The sequence below is a fragment of the Orcinus orca genome, chromosome 8, assembly GCF_937001465.1.
Source record: "Orcinus orca chromosome 8, mOrcOrc1.1, whole genome shotgun sequence".
Taxonomy (NCBI): domain Eukaryota; kingdom Metazoa; phylum Chordata; class Mammalia; order Artiodactyla; family Delphinidae; genus Orcinus; species Orcinus orca.
In genome coordinates this window covers 56,003,649-56,022,213 of record NC_064566.1, presented here as the reverse complement: position 1 = coordinate 56,022,213, position 18,565 = coordinate 56,003,649, and the positions used below count along the sequence as shown (strand labels likewise).

At 47.5% G+C, this 18,565-nt stretch overlaps 2 protein-coding genes across 2 annotated transcripts in view; one reads left to right on the top strand and one right to left on the bottom strand.

Moving 5' to 3' along the window:
• USP35 (ubiquitin specific peptidase 35) overlaps positions 1–18,565 on the bottom strand; it is an 873,752-nt gene that overhangs the window by 258,794 nt on the left and 596,393 nt on the right. The gene's annotated exons all lie outside the window — the stretch shown is intronic.
• TENM4 (teneurin transmembrane protein 4) overlaps positions 1–18,565 on the top strand; it is a 757,305-nt gene that overhangs the window by 598,522 nt on the left and 140,218 nt on the right. Inside the window, exons 14-16 of the mRNA XM_049713625.1 lie at positions 4,867–4,968; positions 6,941–7,135; positions 13,372–13,572. Coding sequence (XP_049569582.1) covers positions 4,867–4,968; positions 6,941–7,135; positions 13,372–13,572 — 498 coding nt within the window. The remainder of the gene's footprint in view (positions 1–4,866; positions 4,969–6,940; positions 7,136–13,371; positions 13,573–18,565) is intronic.

The following is an 18,565-nucleotide window of genomic DNA, read 5'->3' as shown; positions in this document are numbered from 1 at the left end:
GGGCTGTAATAGATGTAACCTAGAGTATAAATTTCACCAGCTGTAGACAAGACGATGTATCCAGTCATCCAATGGGCTGTTCTGGAGTCCATGTTCCTTCCTTCTTGCCTGAAGCATTAGCATCCGTCCTCCTACAGAGAAGCCAAAAGGAGGCCTCAAAGAGTACATCTCTCTTGGCAATAGGTAGACCTTGGCTCTATAAACAAGTGCTTCCAAAAAGTTGCCAACATCCACTGTTACAGCTTAAGGAGAGACAAGAGAAGCAGAGGGAGGAGCTGTAGGTAGCTAGCGCGGGCTTTCATTAGCTGGGACACATCACAGGCGAGCAGTACATGGAGGAGGCGCTGGGGGAGGCGGGGGGATAAGTGCTGGGTGAGCAGAAAAGAGAGACAAGGATGGCTAGTGGGCTCTGACCTCACTCACAACTGGTTCCTTCTGTCTTTGGTGCTGGAATTCAACCTCAGGCTCCATCACTGCAAAGGTTTGCCTGCTCAGAGCAGGGCACAAAGCAGGTGTGCCCACACCACAGTGAGCTAATAAAGGAGAAAAGCCTCCTCTCCCCTTCTCCTATAACTGCCCCTGTGAAACTGGAGTCCAGTAGGCAATTACACTGCCCAGTAGTCCTCCTTCAGGCAGAATTTCCCTCTGTGGTCTCTCCTTGTTTCCTGCAAAAACGAGGCTCCGGGATTTCAAATAAGAAAAGCAGAAGGTGGCAAATGAAGGCAGGCTTTCCCAGACATCAGCCCTAGACCCAGGAGGACATACTTACCAACTGTGATCATCGTTCACCTTGACATGGCGATGCTAATGATCTGTCTCTGGAAAAGCGTGGTGAGCAGACAAAATGAGGCACTGCTGTGGCTTCACCAAAGGCCTCTATAGTTTCCCGTCTCCCGTGTTTTCTCCAGGAAGGACCGTTGTTGTCTTTTCTTCCTTCTGCAGATGCCCCTTTGTATTTCGAGCAATATTTTGGTCAACATCCAGAGAACACGCCCACTCAGAACACATGTCCAGAGAATGAGCTCAGGAAACATTTAAATTCTGCATTCCAATATTGATGGAAGGAAAAACAAGTTCCTGAAAATCAAATTTCCTAGCAGAACGCACTGTTGTGATAGAAAAGCAAAAGCTGGGGGGAAAGGCGTCTGTTTTCTACCATACCATACACCCACTTATGAAAACCAGTTATTTACAGGCAGCTGAATTTTTCATTCAGATCTGAGCAGATCTAAGGTACACCTTGTACTACATGAAGGCAGCTGCAGTGTGAACATGAGCAAAGCAGGAAGGAACTATGGGGGAAGAAACTCACCAGACACTAATTGAAAACATAACATGTTTATGCGATAAAGTTCACACTTCTCCCAAGCTAGTGAGTGTCACTTCTGTACTAGCATTTAGCATAGAGATATCTGGTCACTGGAGACTCATTATTTGTAGGATTCCAAGTGGACCCCAAGTAGTTGAAATCCTTCCAAGTGGAAGAAAAACTATATACAAAGACATTTCATCAAAAAGAAATATTCTCCAAATGTCTCTACTTCCATGTTGCTGTCGTAAAATTATTCCACATCTCCTAAAACTTCTGACGCCAGCAGCCTGGGGCAAGTTTTGTAGCAAACAGGCTTCTATTCTGTCAGATACAGCAACCAACATGATACTCAGTCACAGAAAATATATGTGCCTTCCTTTTTCACTAGGAAGACTTTTTGAATTAACAGGTTTGTGTCTTACAGACTTCATAAATCAAAATCTAGAAAGTGTGTGACACTTACCTGCAACTGATCCTATTAAAAACACAGCTGGAAAAGAAAAAAGAAAGAAAGATTAAAAAAAAGAGAGAGAAAGGAAAAAGAAAAAAACACAGCTGGAAATTATGGTACTTGTATGAGGAGACATATTTTATACCACTGGGTTTGAGAAGGCCTAGACCACAGAATTTTAGATCTGGGAGGGATCTCTGAGAACATCTAGCCAAATTCTTTCAGGGACGGCATCAAACATTTACTGAGACCCTTCTTTGGACACCAGGGCAAATGTGTAAGTGAATATACTCGGTTTCTGTCCTCAAGGATGTCCTGTCCTCACAGTCAACAGTGTTGCCTATCTGGTGCTTTAATAGGGGTGATGGAAAAAGTCCCAGGAGTATCTTAGCCTGTTTAAGAAATGAGGAAGTCTTGTCAGAGGAGGTGACATTTGAGGAAACAGGTACAGGAAGATCGAGTGCTGTGGCTAAGGTCCCAGAGCCCTTCAGTAGCAGAACAAGAGCTAAAAGCAGGCCTTCTGCCTCTCTGTCCTGTACTCCTTCTGCAAGACTGCAGGTAGAACCCACCTTCCATTTGTGCCATTAGCCAGTAGCCTAAAGAGAAAATAACCTTGCCTTAAACTTTACTCAAAATTCTTATTGTTAAAAGAATATTCAGAAGGAAATGTCCGAAGTCATCCTCTATAAAAACAGTGTTTCGGAAGCCACTCCTAACATAGAGGCTTTAGGGACTTAAAGGCATATGGATTCTCCCAGGCAAAGCCAATGGAGAGCAGAGATGCTCAGGGCCCTGGCTCGTGAGCCTCATTCTGCCAGGTCCCAGACAGCTTCAGACTCCCTGAAATGAGAACACAGGCTAGACTAGGCCCTCTCGTTTGTAACTCTGTGTTAGTGTCGTATGCTGCTCAGGATAGCAGAGGGACAGCGCGCGAGGGGAATTTTCCACCCGCTCACAAAAAGAAGCATATATCTGAACCCTTCTCCCAAATGTTTTCAGTCTTTTCCAAGTTGATAACGGCAGACAACTGGGAAAAGACCTTTTTGGGAAATGCACCATGCTGTGAGCACCTCAAAATCCCCCCACCTTTCCCCCACCTATCCATACTCAAGCCATTTTTCAAGCTCACCTCCTCCAAGAAGCCTTCCCTCTGCTAGTTTTACCCCATATCAGCTGCCATTGCATTGCCCTAAGTGATTTCCTGGATTTAAGGCTTGATGCCCTGTCTGGACACCTTTTCTGCAAGATGCTTATAGAATTTTAGAACAGGAAGCAGTCCTGGGAATCATCTCTGCTATCACCTTCATTTCACATATGAGGAAGGTGAGACCCAGAGAGGGGAAGGAAGTTGCTTTAGGTCACCCAGCATGATTCTAGAAGGATGGGCCCCAGAACCAGGTCTCCTTACCTCTAGGCAGAGCTTCCACGCCCCATGCTGCTGCCTGGGTGACAGCTGTTATCCCAGTCTCCCAGTTAAGCCACAACTTTCCTGTAGGTAAGACTCATGTCTCATATGGTGACATCTCATTTAACAGAGGTCTTAGTCTTGGCTTCATGACTTACACTTGGGAGCTAAGACAACAGGTTGAATCTTTAGCTCTGCCCCACCGCACTAACCTTTTCTCTGCTTTAACTTGACTCTGCTGACTCTCTCGGAGACCTTGGGTGAGTCACTGCCCTCCCTATGGGTCTCAGTTTCCTTCTCTATTAAATGAGACTATTAGACTAGGTGGTCTCTTCAATCCCTTCAAGCTCTGAAAGTCCTAGAATTCGCTGCCTTCCAGCTGGTCCTTTGCTGTCTTCAGGACTGGCCTCACTGGCCCACACATCTGCCTTGTTCATCCCTGGCTTCTGCTGAAGAGTTAGTTCCTTTAAGGCCCAGATAGCATAGCATCATTGAAGAAGACCAGGGGTTGGAGTCCAGAGGCCTGGGTTCAGATGTGGCGTCCATGACTTAGTATCTCCAGGGCCTTCAGCAAGTCTCTTCATCTCTCTATCAGCCTCCTCATCTTGTCATTTCTTTGTTGTTTGTAAAATAGGAATATTGATACATGCTTGAAGATTTCATGACAGTGAACTGAAATAACCTTTGTGGAAATACGTGGCACAAAGAAGGCATTCAGGATGTAGTGGCTTCTTCCTTTATTCCATGTCCAGCATTATTGAGAAACGAGCTGTTCCAAATAAAGACTTCCTAGATAACAGGTTTACTAACTGGAGCTACAAAACATTGATTATTTTTTTACTAAAGTCTTTCTGAAATGAATCCTATATTTCCTTGGCATGTCACCTAGACAATACCGAATGTACAATGTTAGGAAGAATTAGAGAAAGTAGCATCGCTGCAGAAGGTGGGCACTGATTGGCGATGCTGGGGATGCAGCTACGGCAAAGGGAATGTGAAGGAAAACTCTGACGCATTTTGAAAGACCTTGGATTTTTTCATTGCGGCAGATGGGGGGCCATTGAAGGGTTTTAAGTCAGAGAATGACAGGATCAGATTGTTTCAGAGAGATGGCTCAGGCTGCTGGGTGGTGAATGAATCAGGGGGAGAGGGGGAGAGGACTCTGAGAGGCCAGCCATGAGGCCGTTGTGTGAGCCCTGGTGAGAGATGCTGGGGCCTGGACTGATAGATGGAGAATCAGAAGTGGGAAGAGACAGATTTGCAAATCCCCAGTAGCTTTATGAAAAAACAAATTCATGGAGCCTCAGCCCATTATGAGAAAAATGTAAAACATAGAAGAGTGTCAAGAAGACCCCAAGAATCTCCCCCATAACCCAGCCTCCAAAGATAACCACTAATGGGTTAAACTATTTTCTCCCAGTGTTTGTAGCTGAAATCTCTACTGCATTTGTAGATACAAAGTTGATTTATAAAACATTGGTTTAGGCACACATTTTCCCAAACACGTCTCTTAACGTCGGCTGAGATGTACCTCGGTAAGAGTAAATATATCATTTTTAACTTTATTGATTCCTTTCACTGACTGGGCCAGAAGCACTCAAATGTGTGGGTCCTAGTTAACCTGAGGCTGGATTCCCAGGCCCTCTGTTTGGGTAAAGAAGCTTCCGTTTGCAGCTCTGTTTCTCTTTTCTCCCACAGAATCCGTGGATAACTGCCCCAGCAACTGCTACGGCAATGGCGACTGCATCTCTGGGACCTGCCATTGCTTCCTGGGCTTCCTGGGCCCTGACTGCGGTCGAGGTGAGAACCCCGCTTGTGGACTTACAAGGTCCACCCTGCGGCCCCGTGGGCAGTTCAGGTCCCACTTCTCCGAGCAAGCGCAGAAATCCAGGCCAGCTCCTGCCTCCTGTGAGAAGGGCTCCCAAGAGCCAGTCCTCTGAAGCCCTGAGAGGGAGGTCCGCAGGCAGAGCCCTGGCTGACCCAGCCGTATTATCCATGGGTGCATGACTGGGGAGGTCAGGAAGGAAGGGCAGCCACAGGGAACCCCATGTCCATTGTGAGAACAGGAGGAGTGGCCATGGAGGTTCTTTTAAAAAGTAGATTTCCCCTTGGGGGACCGATCAGCCTTTTGCCAAGCATCTTGGACGTTTGTCTTTAGCGAGTGTGGTTTGTCTCTGACCTCGTGGAAGGGCCTGAGCTGCTGCTCCAGTTCCTACCATCTAACAGTGCAGGCAGAGTCTGAGGTGGCTCAGAGGTGGCTGAGGCCACCAAGGGGAGGGACTGGGAGGTGAGGCTGCCCTTCTCCACACAGGACACTAATGTGGCCTCCTGTTCGGGCACGTACGATGCTAATGGTCACCACTACAGGGAGAGTTTAAAGGCTGCCCGTGATCTGCCTGTGCCTTTGGCCTTCATTTCTGTCCTGGAAGAATTAACGAGGAAAATGCCAGAGCAGATCTGTACTCCCGAGAATTGGGCACTCCTCTTGAGGAAACTAAAATGGCCCTTTCCTCTGGTTTCTCCACCTCTTCCCTCATTCAACAGGCATTTGCTTAGTGCCCTTTAGGGCTTGGTCCTGTGCTGGACACTGAGGTTACAACACAGAGCAAGACCCAAGCCCAGGACCTCTCAGTCTGGGAGACAGACAGGGAAATAGACGATGACAAAGCAGTCAGTGATAAGTGAAGCACGCCTAGAGCGAGGTTAGATGCGGGGAACATCTATCAGCATGAAAGGGTCTTTGCTTGGATGGAATGAGGACCAGTAAAGGCTCCCCAGGTGGGGTGACACTGGAACTAAGACGAGATGTTCATTGGTGGAAGGCAGAGATGGTTTTCCAGGTCGAGGAAACGGCGCCCTCCACATACCATGCCGTGGTGCCGCTATGGGAATTCTGCTTGTTCTTCCTGACGTGAAATAGACCCAGTGTGAGACAGCAGAGCCAGCGGCCTTGAGGAAGCACAGCAATTACCTGCTGAGTGTTTTAAAAAGGAAAAAAGCCAGGTGGGAGCAGGGGGAAGGTGGTGCAGAGAGAAGAGTCATACCTTCTAACAAGAATTAGTGTCTCATCCCATATGCACTTAAAGTTAAGAGTCATGTATAAAGCAGCCTTATTGTGTCTCATTAAGGCTGGTAGGTACTTACAGCACAGTGCAATGTAATTTATTTTTATATAGTGTCCTTCGTACAGACGATCACAAAACCCTTTACGCTAAGTGGCAAAATGGAAAGATAATACTTTAAAGAGCCAGGTTGGGCTCAGCTATTCTCTTATGGGGGCAGCGGCGTGTGGGACTTGAGTGGAGACCTGAAAGGCAAGGAAAGCTGAGATTGGCTGGGTTAAAGATGATAGTAAGTGGCCCTGCACGTGAGGAATGGGGAAGCAGAATGCAGTGCTACTAGGAGGGGGGTGCTGGAGGAGGGATGCGGGGAGGGCAGGAGGCCCAGCTGTCTTTTCCAGTAAGCCCAAGGACCAGACTGAAGCCTCCTATCTAAGGATGCTGGTGACCACCGTGCAGCACCAGTAACATGAGGGGGACGGGGGGAAAGCAGCGTTCAGTGGGCACCAACTGTGCCAGGCCCTGCACTGTACACCTTCACCTACGATTCCTGATGTGTTTTAACTGGAACGAAATAAAGCAAGAGAAGCAAACAGATGGACACACGTGGGAATTGTGGCAAAGCAGCTGAAGCCCAGGAGAGAAGGGGACAGAGGCCAGGTGGGGTGCGTGGGGCATGGACTCATGCCAGGCCTCCCGCGCTGTCTCTGCAGCCTCCTGCCCCGTGCTCTGCAGTGGGAACGGCCAGTACATGAAGGGCAGGTGCCTGTGCCACAGCGGCTGGAAGGGCGCCGAGTGCGACGTGCCCACCAACCAGTGCATCGACGTGGCCTGCAGTAACCACGGCACCTGCATCATGGGCACCTGCATCTGCAACCCCGGCTACAAGGGCGAGAACTGCGAGGAAGGTAAGACCCGCGGGCAAGCAGCTCGGCACCTCGCTGTGAGACAGAGGCCAGCAGGCAGGGCCACGAGGGCATCCAGGGAGCAGAGGGAGCCTCCTGAGCGGCCCTGTGACCCCCCACCCCCAAGCCAGGACGCCTTCGGCAACAGTCACTAACCTAAAGGGAGAAGACAGACGAACGAGGGTCCTGCTCAGCGAGGGGAAGAGAAGTGTGTGTATTGAGCACTTCCTGCATGCAAGCCTCTGTGCGAAAAGCCTGGTGTCATTTAGCTTCAAACCCCAGCAGGGAAGGTAATCATCTCCATTTTATAGTTGAGGAAACTGAGACTCAGGGAGTCAAGTGACTTGCCCAAGGTCCCATGGCTGGTAGATGGCAGAGCCAGGTTGGAGCCCAGGCTTTCTGGCTCCGTAGCCTGAGCTCTCTCTCCTCCCCTTTAAGTTCCTCTGCTCTCCATTTCTGAAGTGTGAGTCTGTTGTAGACCTCCATACACTGCCTTCCACAGTCTCACTCCTGTGTGTGTGTGTGTGTGTGTGTGTGTGTGTGTGTGTGTGTGTGTGTGTGTGTGTTCATGTTTGTGGCTCTTAGGTGCTCATAAATGTGTCTCCCTCCTTCATAAAGTAAACATATGCCTGTGCAGATCGAGGCTAGGAAGTGAACTGCTGACTTAAGGGTGACATCAGTTCTTCCCGAGAAAACCTAACCAGGTGAGATAAGTAAATACTTCTATCTCACAAAGAACCTGAGGCCCAGGGAAGGGCAGCGACACGCCCATAGTCATAGCACTAACTGATGGCAGGGCTGGAATTCAGTCCAGGTCTTCTCACCTCAGACATGGTACTCTTTCCTCCTGACCACATGGGATTTCCCGATGAAAGGAGGGGTCTTCTCACAAGCAATAGAGAGTAGCCATCGGGAGTGCACACTCTGGAATTAGATGTAGGTTTGAGTCCTCGTTCTGCCACTTACTGGCCTCAGTTCCCTCATGTGTAAAATGGGAGTTCCTTCCTCAGAGGGTCGTTGTGAGGACTAGATTAAATGACCCACGTGGAGCACGTAGCTCAGTGTCTGCCACATAGGAAATGCTCCCAAAATGTTAGCTCTTATATCATTAGCATCATTCTGGGGACTATTGAAGCACATTTCTTGTTTCACTCCACTCGCTGTATCCAGGGTCTTTTGAAATGGATGGACTTTGAAACTGATGGACGATGTTAGTAGTCATTACCTCCCACTGTCCACCGTCTAGGGCGCTGGCACCTTCTCCAGCGGGTGGAGGAGGCTCCAAGGAGAGCTAGTCTTCTCACCCACTGGGGATTTAATGAGTATCCCCTTCTCAAGGCATCATTTCCCCTAAAAAATGAGAGAATATAATAGGCCCATTTTAAGAGTGGGGAGTGGGAAGGGATTAGTGTCTGGAAAGCATCCATCACCTTTCAGAGAAAGGGCGTCTCTAAACCCCGAGTGTGGCTGGAGGTCCTGATTCAGACCTATTAGCTTTGATGCGGATTACTTTGGGCTGTCTGAGCTCAGCAAGGAGCCCGGCCCCTGAACAAAGGAACTTGGCTTTCTCATCCTGACGATGGTGACCTTCCTCTGCTCTCCCTTTTCATTTAGTCACTTGAGGTGAAGACCCTCTGAAGGAAAGAAAAACAAAGAGGAGATTCCTCCTGAAGCAGTGGGGCTGTCCCACTCCCCAGCCCCACCATGCCATGTGGGCCAAGGAGGGGAAGCTGTCCTCCTGATCAGCCGGTGCCCCAGAGTGCAAGGTCATTTACAGAGAGAAAGAGAGAACCTGTGTAGCAATTTGATTTACATTATTATTTGAAAAGAAATGTTTTCACTCCTGCTTTCTTTCCCGAGAAGGGCCATCTGGTAATGATTCCTCTTATTATTTCTGTTTCTCTGGTGAAGCATCCTTGCACAGTCCTTGTGTTTATAGTGGGGGTTTCTTGGGCCTTCATCCTGTCCCCTCTCCTCCCTTCCATTCCCTCTCAGTTCTGTTCTAACAGGTTTCACTGTGTTTATAAAACACCAGCTAACAAGCTTACGTTTTTCTCTCTCTCCCTCTTCCTTCTTCTGAAGTTTATTGCCCCCTGTTTTTTTTTTTAACATCTTTATTGGGGTATAATTGCTTTGCAATAGTGTATTAGTTTCTGCTTTATAACAAAGTGAATCAGTTATACATATATATATGTTCCCATATCTCTTCCCTCTTGCGTCTCCCTCCCTCCCACCCTCCCTATCCCACCCCTGCAGGTGGTCACAAAGCACCGAGCTGATCTCCCTGTGCTATGCGGCTGCTTCCCACTAGCTATCTACCTTACGTTTGGTAGTATATATATGCCCATGCTTCTCTCTCGCTTTGTCACAGCTTACCCTTCCCCCTCCCCACATCCTCAAGTCCATTCTCTAGTAGGTCTGTGTCTTTATTCCTGTCTTACCCCTAGGTTCTTCATGACATTGTCTTTTTCTTAAATTCCATATATATGTGTTAGCATACGGTATTTGTCTCTCTCTTTCTGACTTACTTCACTCTGTATGACAGACTCTAGGTCTATCCACCTCACTACAAATAACCCAATTTCGTTTCTTTTTATGGCTGAGTAATATTCCATTGTATATATGTGCCACATCTTCTTTATCCATTCATCTGTTGATGGACACTTAGGTTGCTTCCATGTTCTGGCTGTTGTAAATAGAGCTGCAATGAACATTTTGGTACATGACTCTTTTTGAATTATGGTTTTCTCATGGTATATGCCCAGGAGTGGGATTGCTGGGTCGTATGGTAGTTCTATTTGTAGTTTTTTAAGGAACCTCCATACTGTTCTCCATAGTGGCTGTATCAATTCACATTCCCACCAACAGTGCAAGAGAGTTCCCTTTTCTCCACACCCTCCCCAGCATTTATTGTTTCTAGATATTTTGATGATGGCCATCCTGACCGGTGTGAGATGATATCTCATCTTTGATAAAGGAGGCAAGAATATACAGTGGAGAAAAGACAACCTCTTCAATAAGTGGTGCTGGGAAAACTGGACAACTACATGTAAAAGTATGAAATTAGAACACTCCCTAACACCATACACAAAAATAAACTCAAAATGGATTAAAGACCTAAATGTAAGGCCAGACACTGTCAAACTCTTAGAGGAAAACATAGGCAGAACGCTCTATGACATAAATCACAGCAAGATCCTTTTTGACCCACCTCCTAGAGAAATGGAAATAAAAACAAAAATAAACAAATGGGACCTAATGAAACTTAAAAGCTTTTGCACAGCAAAGGAAACCATAAACAAGACCAAAAGACAACCCTCAGAATGGGAGAAAATATTTGCAAATGAAGCAACTGACAAAGGATTAATCTCCAAAATTTATAAGCAGTTCATGCAGCTTAATAACAAAAAAACAACCCAATCCAAAAATGGTCAGAAGACCTAAATAGACACGTCTCCAAAGAAGATATACAGATTGCCAAGAAACACAAGAAAGAATACTCAACATCATTAATCATTAGAGAAATGCAAATCAAAACTGCCCCCTGTTTTTTAAAGCCTGAGGCACGCCTCCGGCAGGCCGCTTAGAGGGAGCTGCGGGAGGGGCAGAGGGGCCCACCTAAGCCTTTTGCAGGGAAAAGTGAGCCGCTGTGTTGTGGGTTCTGAAGCGAGTCCGATAGCTTGTGTGGTCACTGAAGCGTGGAACATTTGGGGAAAAGAGATGTGTTTGCAGCCTGGCCATGCAGGCCCCATCATTTCATTAATGGGCCAAGCGTCTGCCAGAAATTTTGGCTTGAATGGCAGGATCTGCACAGGAAAAAAAAAAAAAATGTAACTGCTTGGCACCTCTTCTGAGAAGAAACTAAGTTAGACAGTCTTCTACACAAAGCTGAGCCCACCTCCCTGCCAGCTTCCCCTGTATTCCTTCAGCTCCCCGACCCCCGGCCCGCTGATCTTCCCACGTTATACACAGCTCCCTGCAAAACAAATATTGTCAGGGAAACTAACCCAGTGTGAGGGAAAGAGACCATTTTAATCGCACCCTAGGGTTCCAGTCTCCCCAGAGGCCCCAGAAGGGGAAGGCAGATGCACAGTCTGTGTGGGACCTCTTGGGCAGAGGGTCACTGTGGCATAGGTAATGGCCCTAGGTGTGGGAACAGCAGGGACAGCATTCTGGCAGGAATCTCAGCCAGTTCAGTCAAGGTTTGCTAGACCGCCCCAAGGTGCAGTCGTCTTCAAAACTCCCTTTGCACCCCACTCTTGCTTTGTCCAGTTGACCTTACGAAGTGATGGTTAATTGATGATGAATTGCCTGGAGGTAGCCTCTCATCAGTTCTTTCTGCTCTTTCTTCCCTGCCTGGACCAGCTTCTGAGAGCATCGGATTCACTTTGCTCGTTCCTGGGTCCCTATCAGACTTACTGTGTCTGAGGAACAAGTACTGTGATGCCGAGGGCCTCTTGCTAAACTTGCCACCCTCCAGCTTGCTCCGCTAACAGTGCCGATTTTTTTTTTTTTTTTTTTTTTTTTTTTTGTGGTACGCGGGCCTCTCACTGTTGTGGCCTCTCCCATTGTGGAGCACAGGCTCCGGACGCACAGGCTCAGTGGCCATGGCTCACGGGCCCAGCCGCTGCGCGGCATGTGGGATCTTCCCAGACCGGGGCACGAACCCGTGTCCCCTACATCGGCAGGCGGACTCTCAACCACTGCGCCACCAGGGAAGCCCCACAGTAGAGATTTATAGATTCAACTTTGAGGGCGGCTGAGAGATAACTTCAACCCCAAGCTGGGGTCCAGGCACTCACTGAACGGGAAATACCTTTACGGGCCTCGGGATAGGAACTGCTGAGTCGTTTCCTGTCAAATTGGAAAACTCTCTGGATCTAGGGAATTATCATAGTAGGCTAATGGGCCAGAATAATCCTTCTGAGGTTCTGAGATCTGAGGCAGGTCATGAAAATTTGTCACTATTATTATTTTTATCATGTTTAATTACCAGGAACTCCAACAGGTCATGTTTAAACCATTATTATTAAGTGGTGTCCAGAGACTACAAGAAAAGAGATTCTTTGCCTTCATTTGGCTTTCTTAATTTTCCACTTGGCCCTGTTTCTTTCGCTGTGCTGTTTTCTTTTGATTTCTGTTGTTAACCGTTCTACGTACGATGTCTGTATACATGTGCGCATGTATTTTGGAACCAGTAAGGTTGTAGAAGAGATAGCAAGAGATCTATACCAGAGAAGAGTGCTTCAAATTTAAAGTCCTCCACTTACCACTGTGTGATCTTGGGCAAGTTATTTAACCTCTGTGCTTCAGTTTCCTCATCTGTAAAATGAGGATAGTAATGGTATCTACCTCAAGGGGTCGTTGTTAGGGTTAAATGAGATAATGCATACAAAAGGTTTAATAGCAAGATATGGCATAGAAGAGGAACTAAATGAACACTAATATCATGGTTACTGTTGTTTTTGTTATTATGTTTTTATGAAATGGTTGCTCCTGACCTTTGGTCTTCCTATTTATCATTGAAGTAATTACGTTGAACTCCTTTAAGAACCCAAATAGTGAAAGGGCTTTCTTCATGAGGTGATCCTCAAAATGAACAGCCTGTTCCCAGAATGATGCTCTTTGTAAAGTCTCTGCCCGTTTGTGTCTGTGACTCTAATATACCCAGGCCGAGTCTCCCACTCTTTTGTGCGAAAGTCAAATATACTGGGCTGTAAAATTTAATTGATAAATAAAGTAAAATCCCGTCTGAATTCTAAATGAGCTCTGACCACAGTCTGCCCAAGTCACGCTACTGAATGTCCTGACACAATGGACAGATAACTTCTTTGCAACGATTTACAGCCTCTGCTGTCCTTTCAAATCATCCGTGTCGTTTGGTCCTCATAGCCACCTGGGAGGTAGGTAATTTGACCAGACCTGCTTTATAGATGGAAGCTCAGAGCAGGTACGGGATACCTCAAGTCAAGAGGTACAGATATGTATGCACGTTTTACAGGTGAGGGAGCCGCGACTTGAGAGGTTAAACAGTCAACCGCCGGGTGGGGGCGGGAAACCAGGTCTACCGTTGCTAGAGTTATTCTCTTCACCTTACCAAGTGACCTCGCCACGGAAATCTGGGTCCTTCTCCCTGAGCACGTGAAGCTCCTCCACTACAAAGTATAGCAGTTTGCTTAAAGAAGCCTCACCCTTGCTAGTCCGATACTTACCTCTGTTATCTCTCCTCTGTGTTGCAGTGGACTGCATGGACCCCACGTGTTCGGCCCGGGGGGTCTGCGTGAGAGGCGAGTGCCACTGCTCTGTGGGCTGGGGAGGCACCAACTGTGAGACGCCCAGGGCCACGTGCTTGGACCAGTGTTCGGGCCACGGAACCTTCCTCCCAGACACCGGGCTTTGCAGCTGTGACCCAAACTGGACTGGACACGACTGTTCTGTCGGTAAATGTGGGGAGAATAAGGGCACAGCTTAGATGGAGGGAGGAGGTTTCCACTGTGATGTGTACACCGTTCATTCCTGTTCAGGGCCCTGACCCTGACCTTGGTCATGTAGCAGTGGGTTACCCATGTCTCTGAATGCTTTTCTTCTTCCCCTGAACTCCAGCCTTCAACACCTCTACTCTTAGAGGGGCAGAGGATTCACAAATCCTATATTCACAGTTTCTTTCATAGTGGTGGCCTTGAGAGTCAAAACATCGCCCCTTAACCATATTAATGATGATAGATGTGACTCATTGAATTCTCGTCTCTCACATTACAATGGCCATCCTAGAGGCGAGGCCATGGGGGACATTGTGCCTCCTTGAGCTCTGCAGGGATGGGCCTTTGGTTTCACCCATTCCCCAGAATGAAGTCCAAACTCAGTATGGTACTTAGGGTGCTTTGTGATGTGGCCCTCACCCACCTTTCTGGCCAGATCCTCTACGAGATGGTAAGTTCCATGAGGGTAGCAAACCTGTTTTATTCCACATTCCCAGGACTCAGCATAGGCCTGCCCACAGCAGCTGCCGGATAAACTTTGACGAATGAATGAATGAATGAATGAATGACAAACACATGATTGAATGTGTTCTTAATTTTGGTATTTGGTTCACCACAGAATTTACATGTGTAAAGTCCACAGAATGATTACATGGGCACCCTCTGTTTATAGGCACTTTATGGTTTAGAGACCCTCTCGTGGTGAGGATTAGATGGGAACAGGTGAATCACCCAGCACAGTACTGGTAGGTAGTAAGCATGGTTGCTTCTAGTATCTCATCTGGACAGTATCCACTGTTTAAATCCACACAAAAACCCTGTGAGAAAGGCATCATCATCCCCATTTTGCCAATTTATATAGTATTTTACTCAGTGAATACTTACTGAACAAGGCAGAGGGGATAAAGAGGTAGGAAGTCTGTACCCTGGCAAGCTTGCATTCTGGAGAGGGGGGCAGGAGACAGAGCAACCAAACGCATGAAGAGAAATCAACTAATAAAGAAGCTTAGGCCCAGAAAATTTCTGAGTAATTCTGCCCAGGGACACATGGCTAAGAAGTGGTGGTAGCATCTCCGTCAACATTTTTTTTCGCTCTGAGTCACTTTCCCCACCACACCACGTTGCTGAAACAAAGTGAAGCTCAAGTCAGCTCATCATCTTGTGTATTAACAGTTCTGGTAGTGATCAGGAAAGAGGGCTGAGACCTTTGGTAAAAATGAGATCCAGTGCAGCATTTGTGCCTTTGGAATACTTTGAATTACCTTTACCAATTGAATGGAGAATTGATGTTCAATATGCAGCCTAAATTGGACTTTATCCTTGTTTGCAAAGCTCATGTAAAGACATGATCACGAACACAGATGTCTTAGGAATAATTCCTTTTTTTTTTAACATCTGTATTGGCGTATAATTGCTTTACAGTGGTGTGTTAGTTTCTGCTGTATCACAAAGTGAATCAGCTATACATATACATATAACCCCTTATCTCCTCCCTCTTACATCTCCCTCCCACCCTCCCTATCCCACCCCTCTAGGTGGTTACAAAGCACCGAGCTGATCTCCCTGTGCTATGCGGCTGCTTCCCACTAGCTATCTGTTTTACATTTGGTAGTGTATATATGTCCATGCCACTCTCTCACTTCATCCCAGCTTACCCTTCCCCCTCCCCGTGTCCTCAAGTCCATTCTCTACGTCTGCATCTTTAGGAATAAGTCTTTTTATACAGCTCTGTTTATAGCAATATAAGGAATGCTCCTCCGAAAGCTACACTGGGTTGTATTGTTCATTATGTGGCCACAAAGCTAGTTTCTGATAGAACTATAACTGTCCGTGCATTGTTAATCCCTGATGAGACTCCACAGCCTCTGACGGAGGCAGGTGTAACCTTGAGTGCGATCGCTAGGCATTCTTGAGTTGGCCCTGTAAGAGGAGACAGCAGGCCCATTGCAAGGGCCTTACATAGAATTGCGAGTGCCCATTTTCCTCAACTCTGTGCCTCTCGCTTCCCAGAGCTGCTGTCAAACAGAGGGCCTCACAAGCTAATGCAGAGAGCTCCGTGTGATAAGGAGAGTCTCTGAGTCTGACAGTCTTCGGTGCAAATGCTGGCCCTGCTGCTTACTAGTTATAACTTTGGGCAAGTTGCTTCACTTCTGTAACTTGTAAAACGGAGATAACAAGCGTACCTACCTCCTGGGATTAGTATTTGGAAAATGATTATTTGGAGGATTATTTAAGATAAAGTAAAAAAAAGCACATAGCATGCTACCCAGCGCGTGATAGGGGCTCCGTTAATGTTAGCTATGTTATGAGCGTGATTACAGCACGCACTGGTGAGAGCCCTTGATAGTACCGGAGGCATTTGAGAGAGGCAAGATGAAAGGTGCCCTTTCAGAAACGAGGATTATAGTTTTTAAATCTCTAACCTATAACTGACTAAATCAGTGTCATGATTGCCACAAGGCCAGGAATTTAATAGATGACTTCAAAATTCCTGTCTCCCCTTGCAATAGTGATAACAATTTGTGTTTGTTGAGTGCTTCAAAGCATACAAAGATCTCTCTCTTTCTCCTTTTCACACACACACGCGCGCGCGCGCGCACACACGCACACACATGCACACACCAGGCGGCAGGGTGACAGGTATGGTACCTCCCCACCCTCACCCTGAGACTCGGTGACCTACCTGAGGCACCCGGAGCCTGCCGCAGCTGGGAGTCCGAGCCCAGCCTGGGGCCACCCTGCTGCCCAGCACCCCGCGCTGCCTCCCCACGGCCATAGCTTCTCCCTGGCTCTCACTTCCCGCCGGAAGCCAGTTTGAAGGCTCGTGAAAGCGCATTGACGGTGGTTCTCCCTCCCTGCTGTCCTGGCTGTACCTGCCTAGGCTCCATCCTGGCTCTGCACGTGCTAACTGTGTGACCTTAGCAAGGGACTTGACTTTTCTTGACTGTGGTTTCTTTGTCTGAAAAATGGAAATAATAACAGTGCCCACCTCAGAGGGTCATGTGGTGATTAAGTTGTATAGTGCACGTGTGCCCAAGAACAGGGCCTGTAGCGGGGAGCACTCCCTGTCTTCCCCCTCCCTCCCTTCTGAGGGAACTTTCACTGAGCGGAAGCTGTTTGAAAACTATGGAGTTTGGGCCCTAAAGCTAAGCGGGAGATGCCTCATTGAGCAGATGCCACTCTAGCCAGGGAGCTGTCTTTGTACTCAGGGCTGCGGCTACAGGGTGGTGAACAGGCACTGAACTTCTCACTAGTTGAATGGCTTCAGCAAGTTGCTTCCCCTCCTTTCCTTTTAGGTAAATTACCTGTGGGATTGTTGTAAGGATTTAGTGAGAAAATATGGAGAAAGTGGTTAGCATGGCGGCTGGCACAAGTCAGACACCCAGCAAGGGTAGCTCGGGTCACACCTTTTACGTTATTTGCTCCTGGCACAGCAGGGCTGGCACAGGCACTGCCCAGAGCCTTCTCACCAGGAGCTGCAGGCGGGAAGACACATCCTGTAGGACTGACTCTAGGTGGTGGGCTTGACAGAAATGGGCCCCTGCCGTCTGGCCCTCCTAGGAAGCAGGACCATCTCTTGCCTGAGATGAATGTCGTGCTGTTTGGCATGGAGAGCAGGATTTAATGAAAGCAGCTTAAATCAACATGCCCTGCACTCAACAACCAGCCTGTAATGAAATGTGAGCTGACGAGTTTCCCAGCACTCTGGTTAGGTTTGTGGAAACAGTGAAGTCAGACTTTACACGAGTGTTTACTCAGGCCTCTGGGTTCTCAGCAGCTTGGCTTGCTGTCTCGTCTCAGAAATTCCTCCTTAAATCCTGCCTCATTGATGTGGTCAATGACGAACCGTATAAGATAACTGTTTAAGTAGATTCCTGTGGCCTGGAAGAGCACAGGTTATATGTCCCACTGCCACCCCGAATACACCTCTGTCCTCAGCTCTGGGCCCAGTGGAACCTCACTGCGTCAGTCTTTGGGGACGCTGGTGGTGATGGTGGTTGTCATGGTGGTGATAGTGGTGGTGATGATGATGATGGTGGTGGTGATGGTGGTGATGGTGGTGGTGGTGGTGACGGTGATGATAGTGGCGATGATGATGGTAGTAGTGGTGGGGGTGGTGATGATGGTGGTGATGGTGATGATGGTGGTGATGGTGATGATGATGGTAGTAATGATGATGATGATGGTAGTGGTGGGGGTGGTGATGATGGTGGTGATGATGATGGTGGTGATGATGATGATGGTAGTGATGATGATGATGGTAGTGATGGGGGTGGTGATGATGGTGGTTGTAATGGTGGTGATGGTGATGATAGTGGTGATGATGATGGTAGTGATGGGGGTGGTGATGGGGGTGGTGATGATGGTGGTGGTGATTGCTACTGCAGTTGTTTTACAGATGGGAAGGCGTTAGAGAGAGGAAACGACTTGCCCGCAGTAACTAATCAGTGGCAGAATTTGAATTAAATCTAGGCCCTCTGTTTCCAAGTCCTCAGCTCTTACCTCAAGTCTTCTTTCCATCCAAAGAGGTTTCTTTGCCATTAATCTTGTCTTTCTTCCTGATAAGTCACAGGATGGAGCATTAATTAGAGAGTTGTCCATTTCTTAATGCTTACCATGTATCAGGTGCTGAACTAAGTGCTTTCAACCATTATCTTAGTTAAGGGTCATAAGAACCCTGTAAAGGAAGTATTACCACGTCTGTTTTCCACATAAGGAAACTGAAGGTCAGAACTAAGTTAAATTCCTTGCCAGCATCTCCCCATTGGAAAGTGGCACAGCACGGATGCAACCCAAGTCTGGCTTCAAGGCCTCTCCTAAGCTCTTCGGTGTACTGAGCCATGTATTATAAACGTGCCTCTCTCTTGTCAAACTGTGAACCCCATAAAGTCAGTGTCTGTCATTCTCCCTAGTGCATGGCCTGACAGCCATTAGGTTCTAGTGATTATTGAAT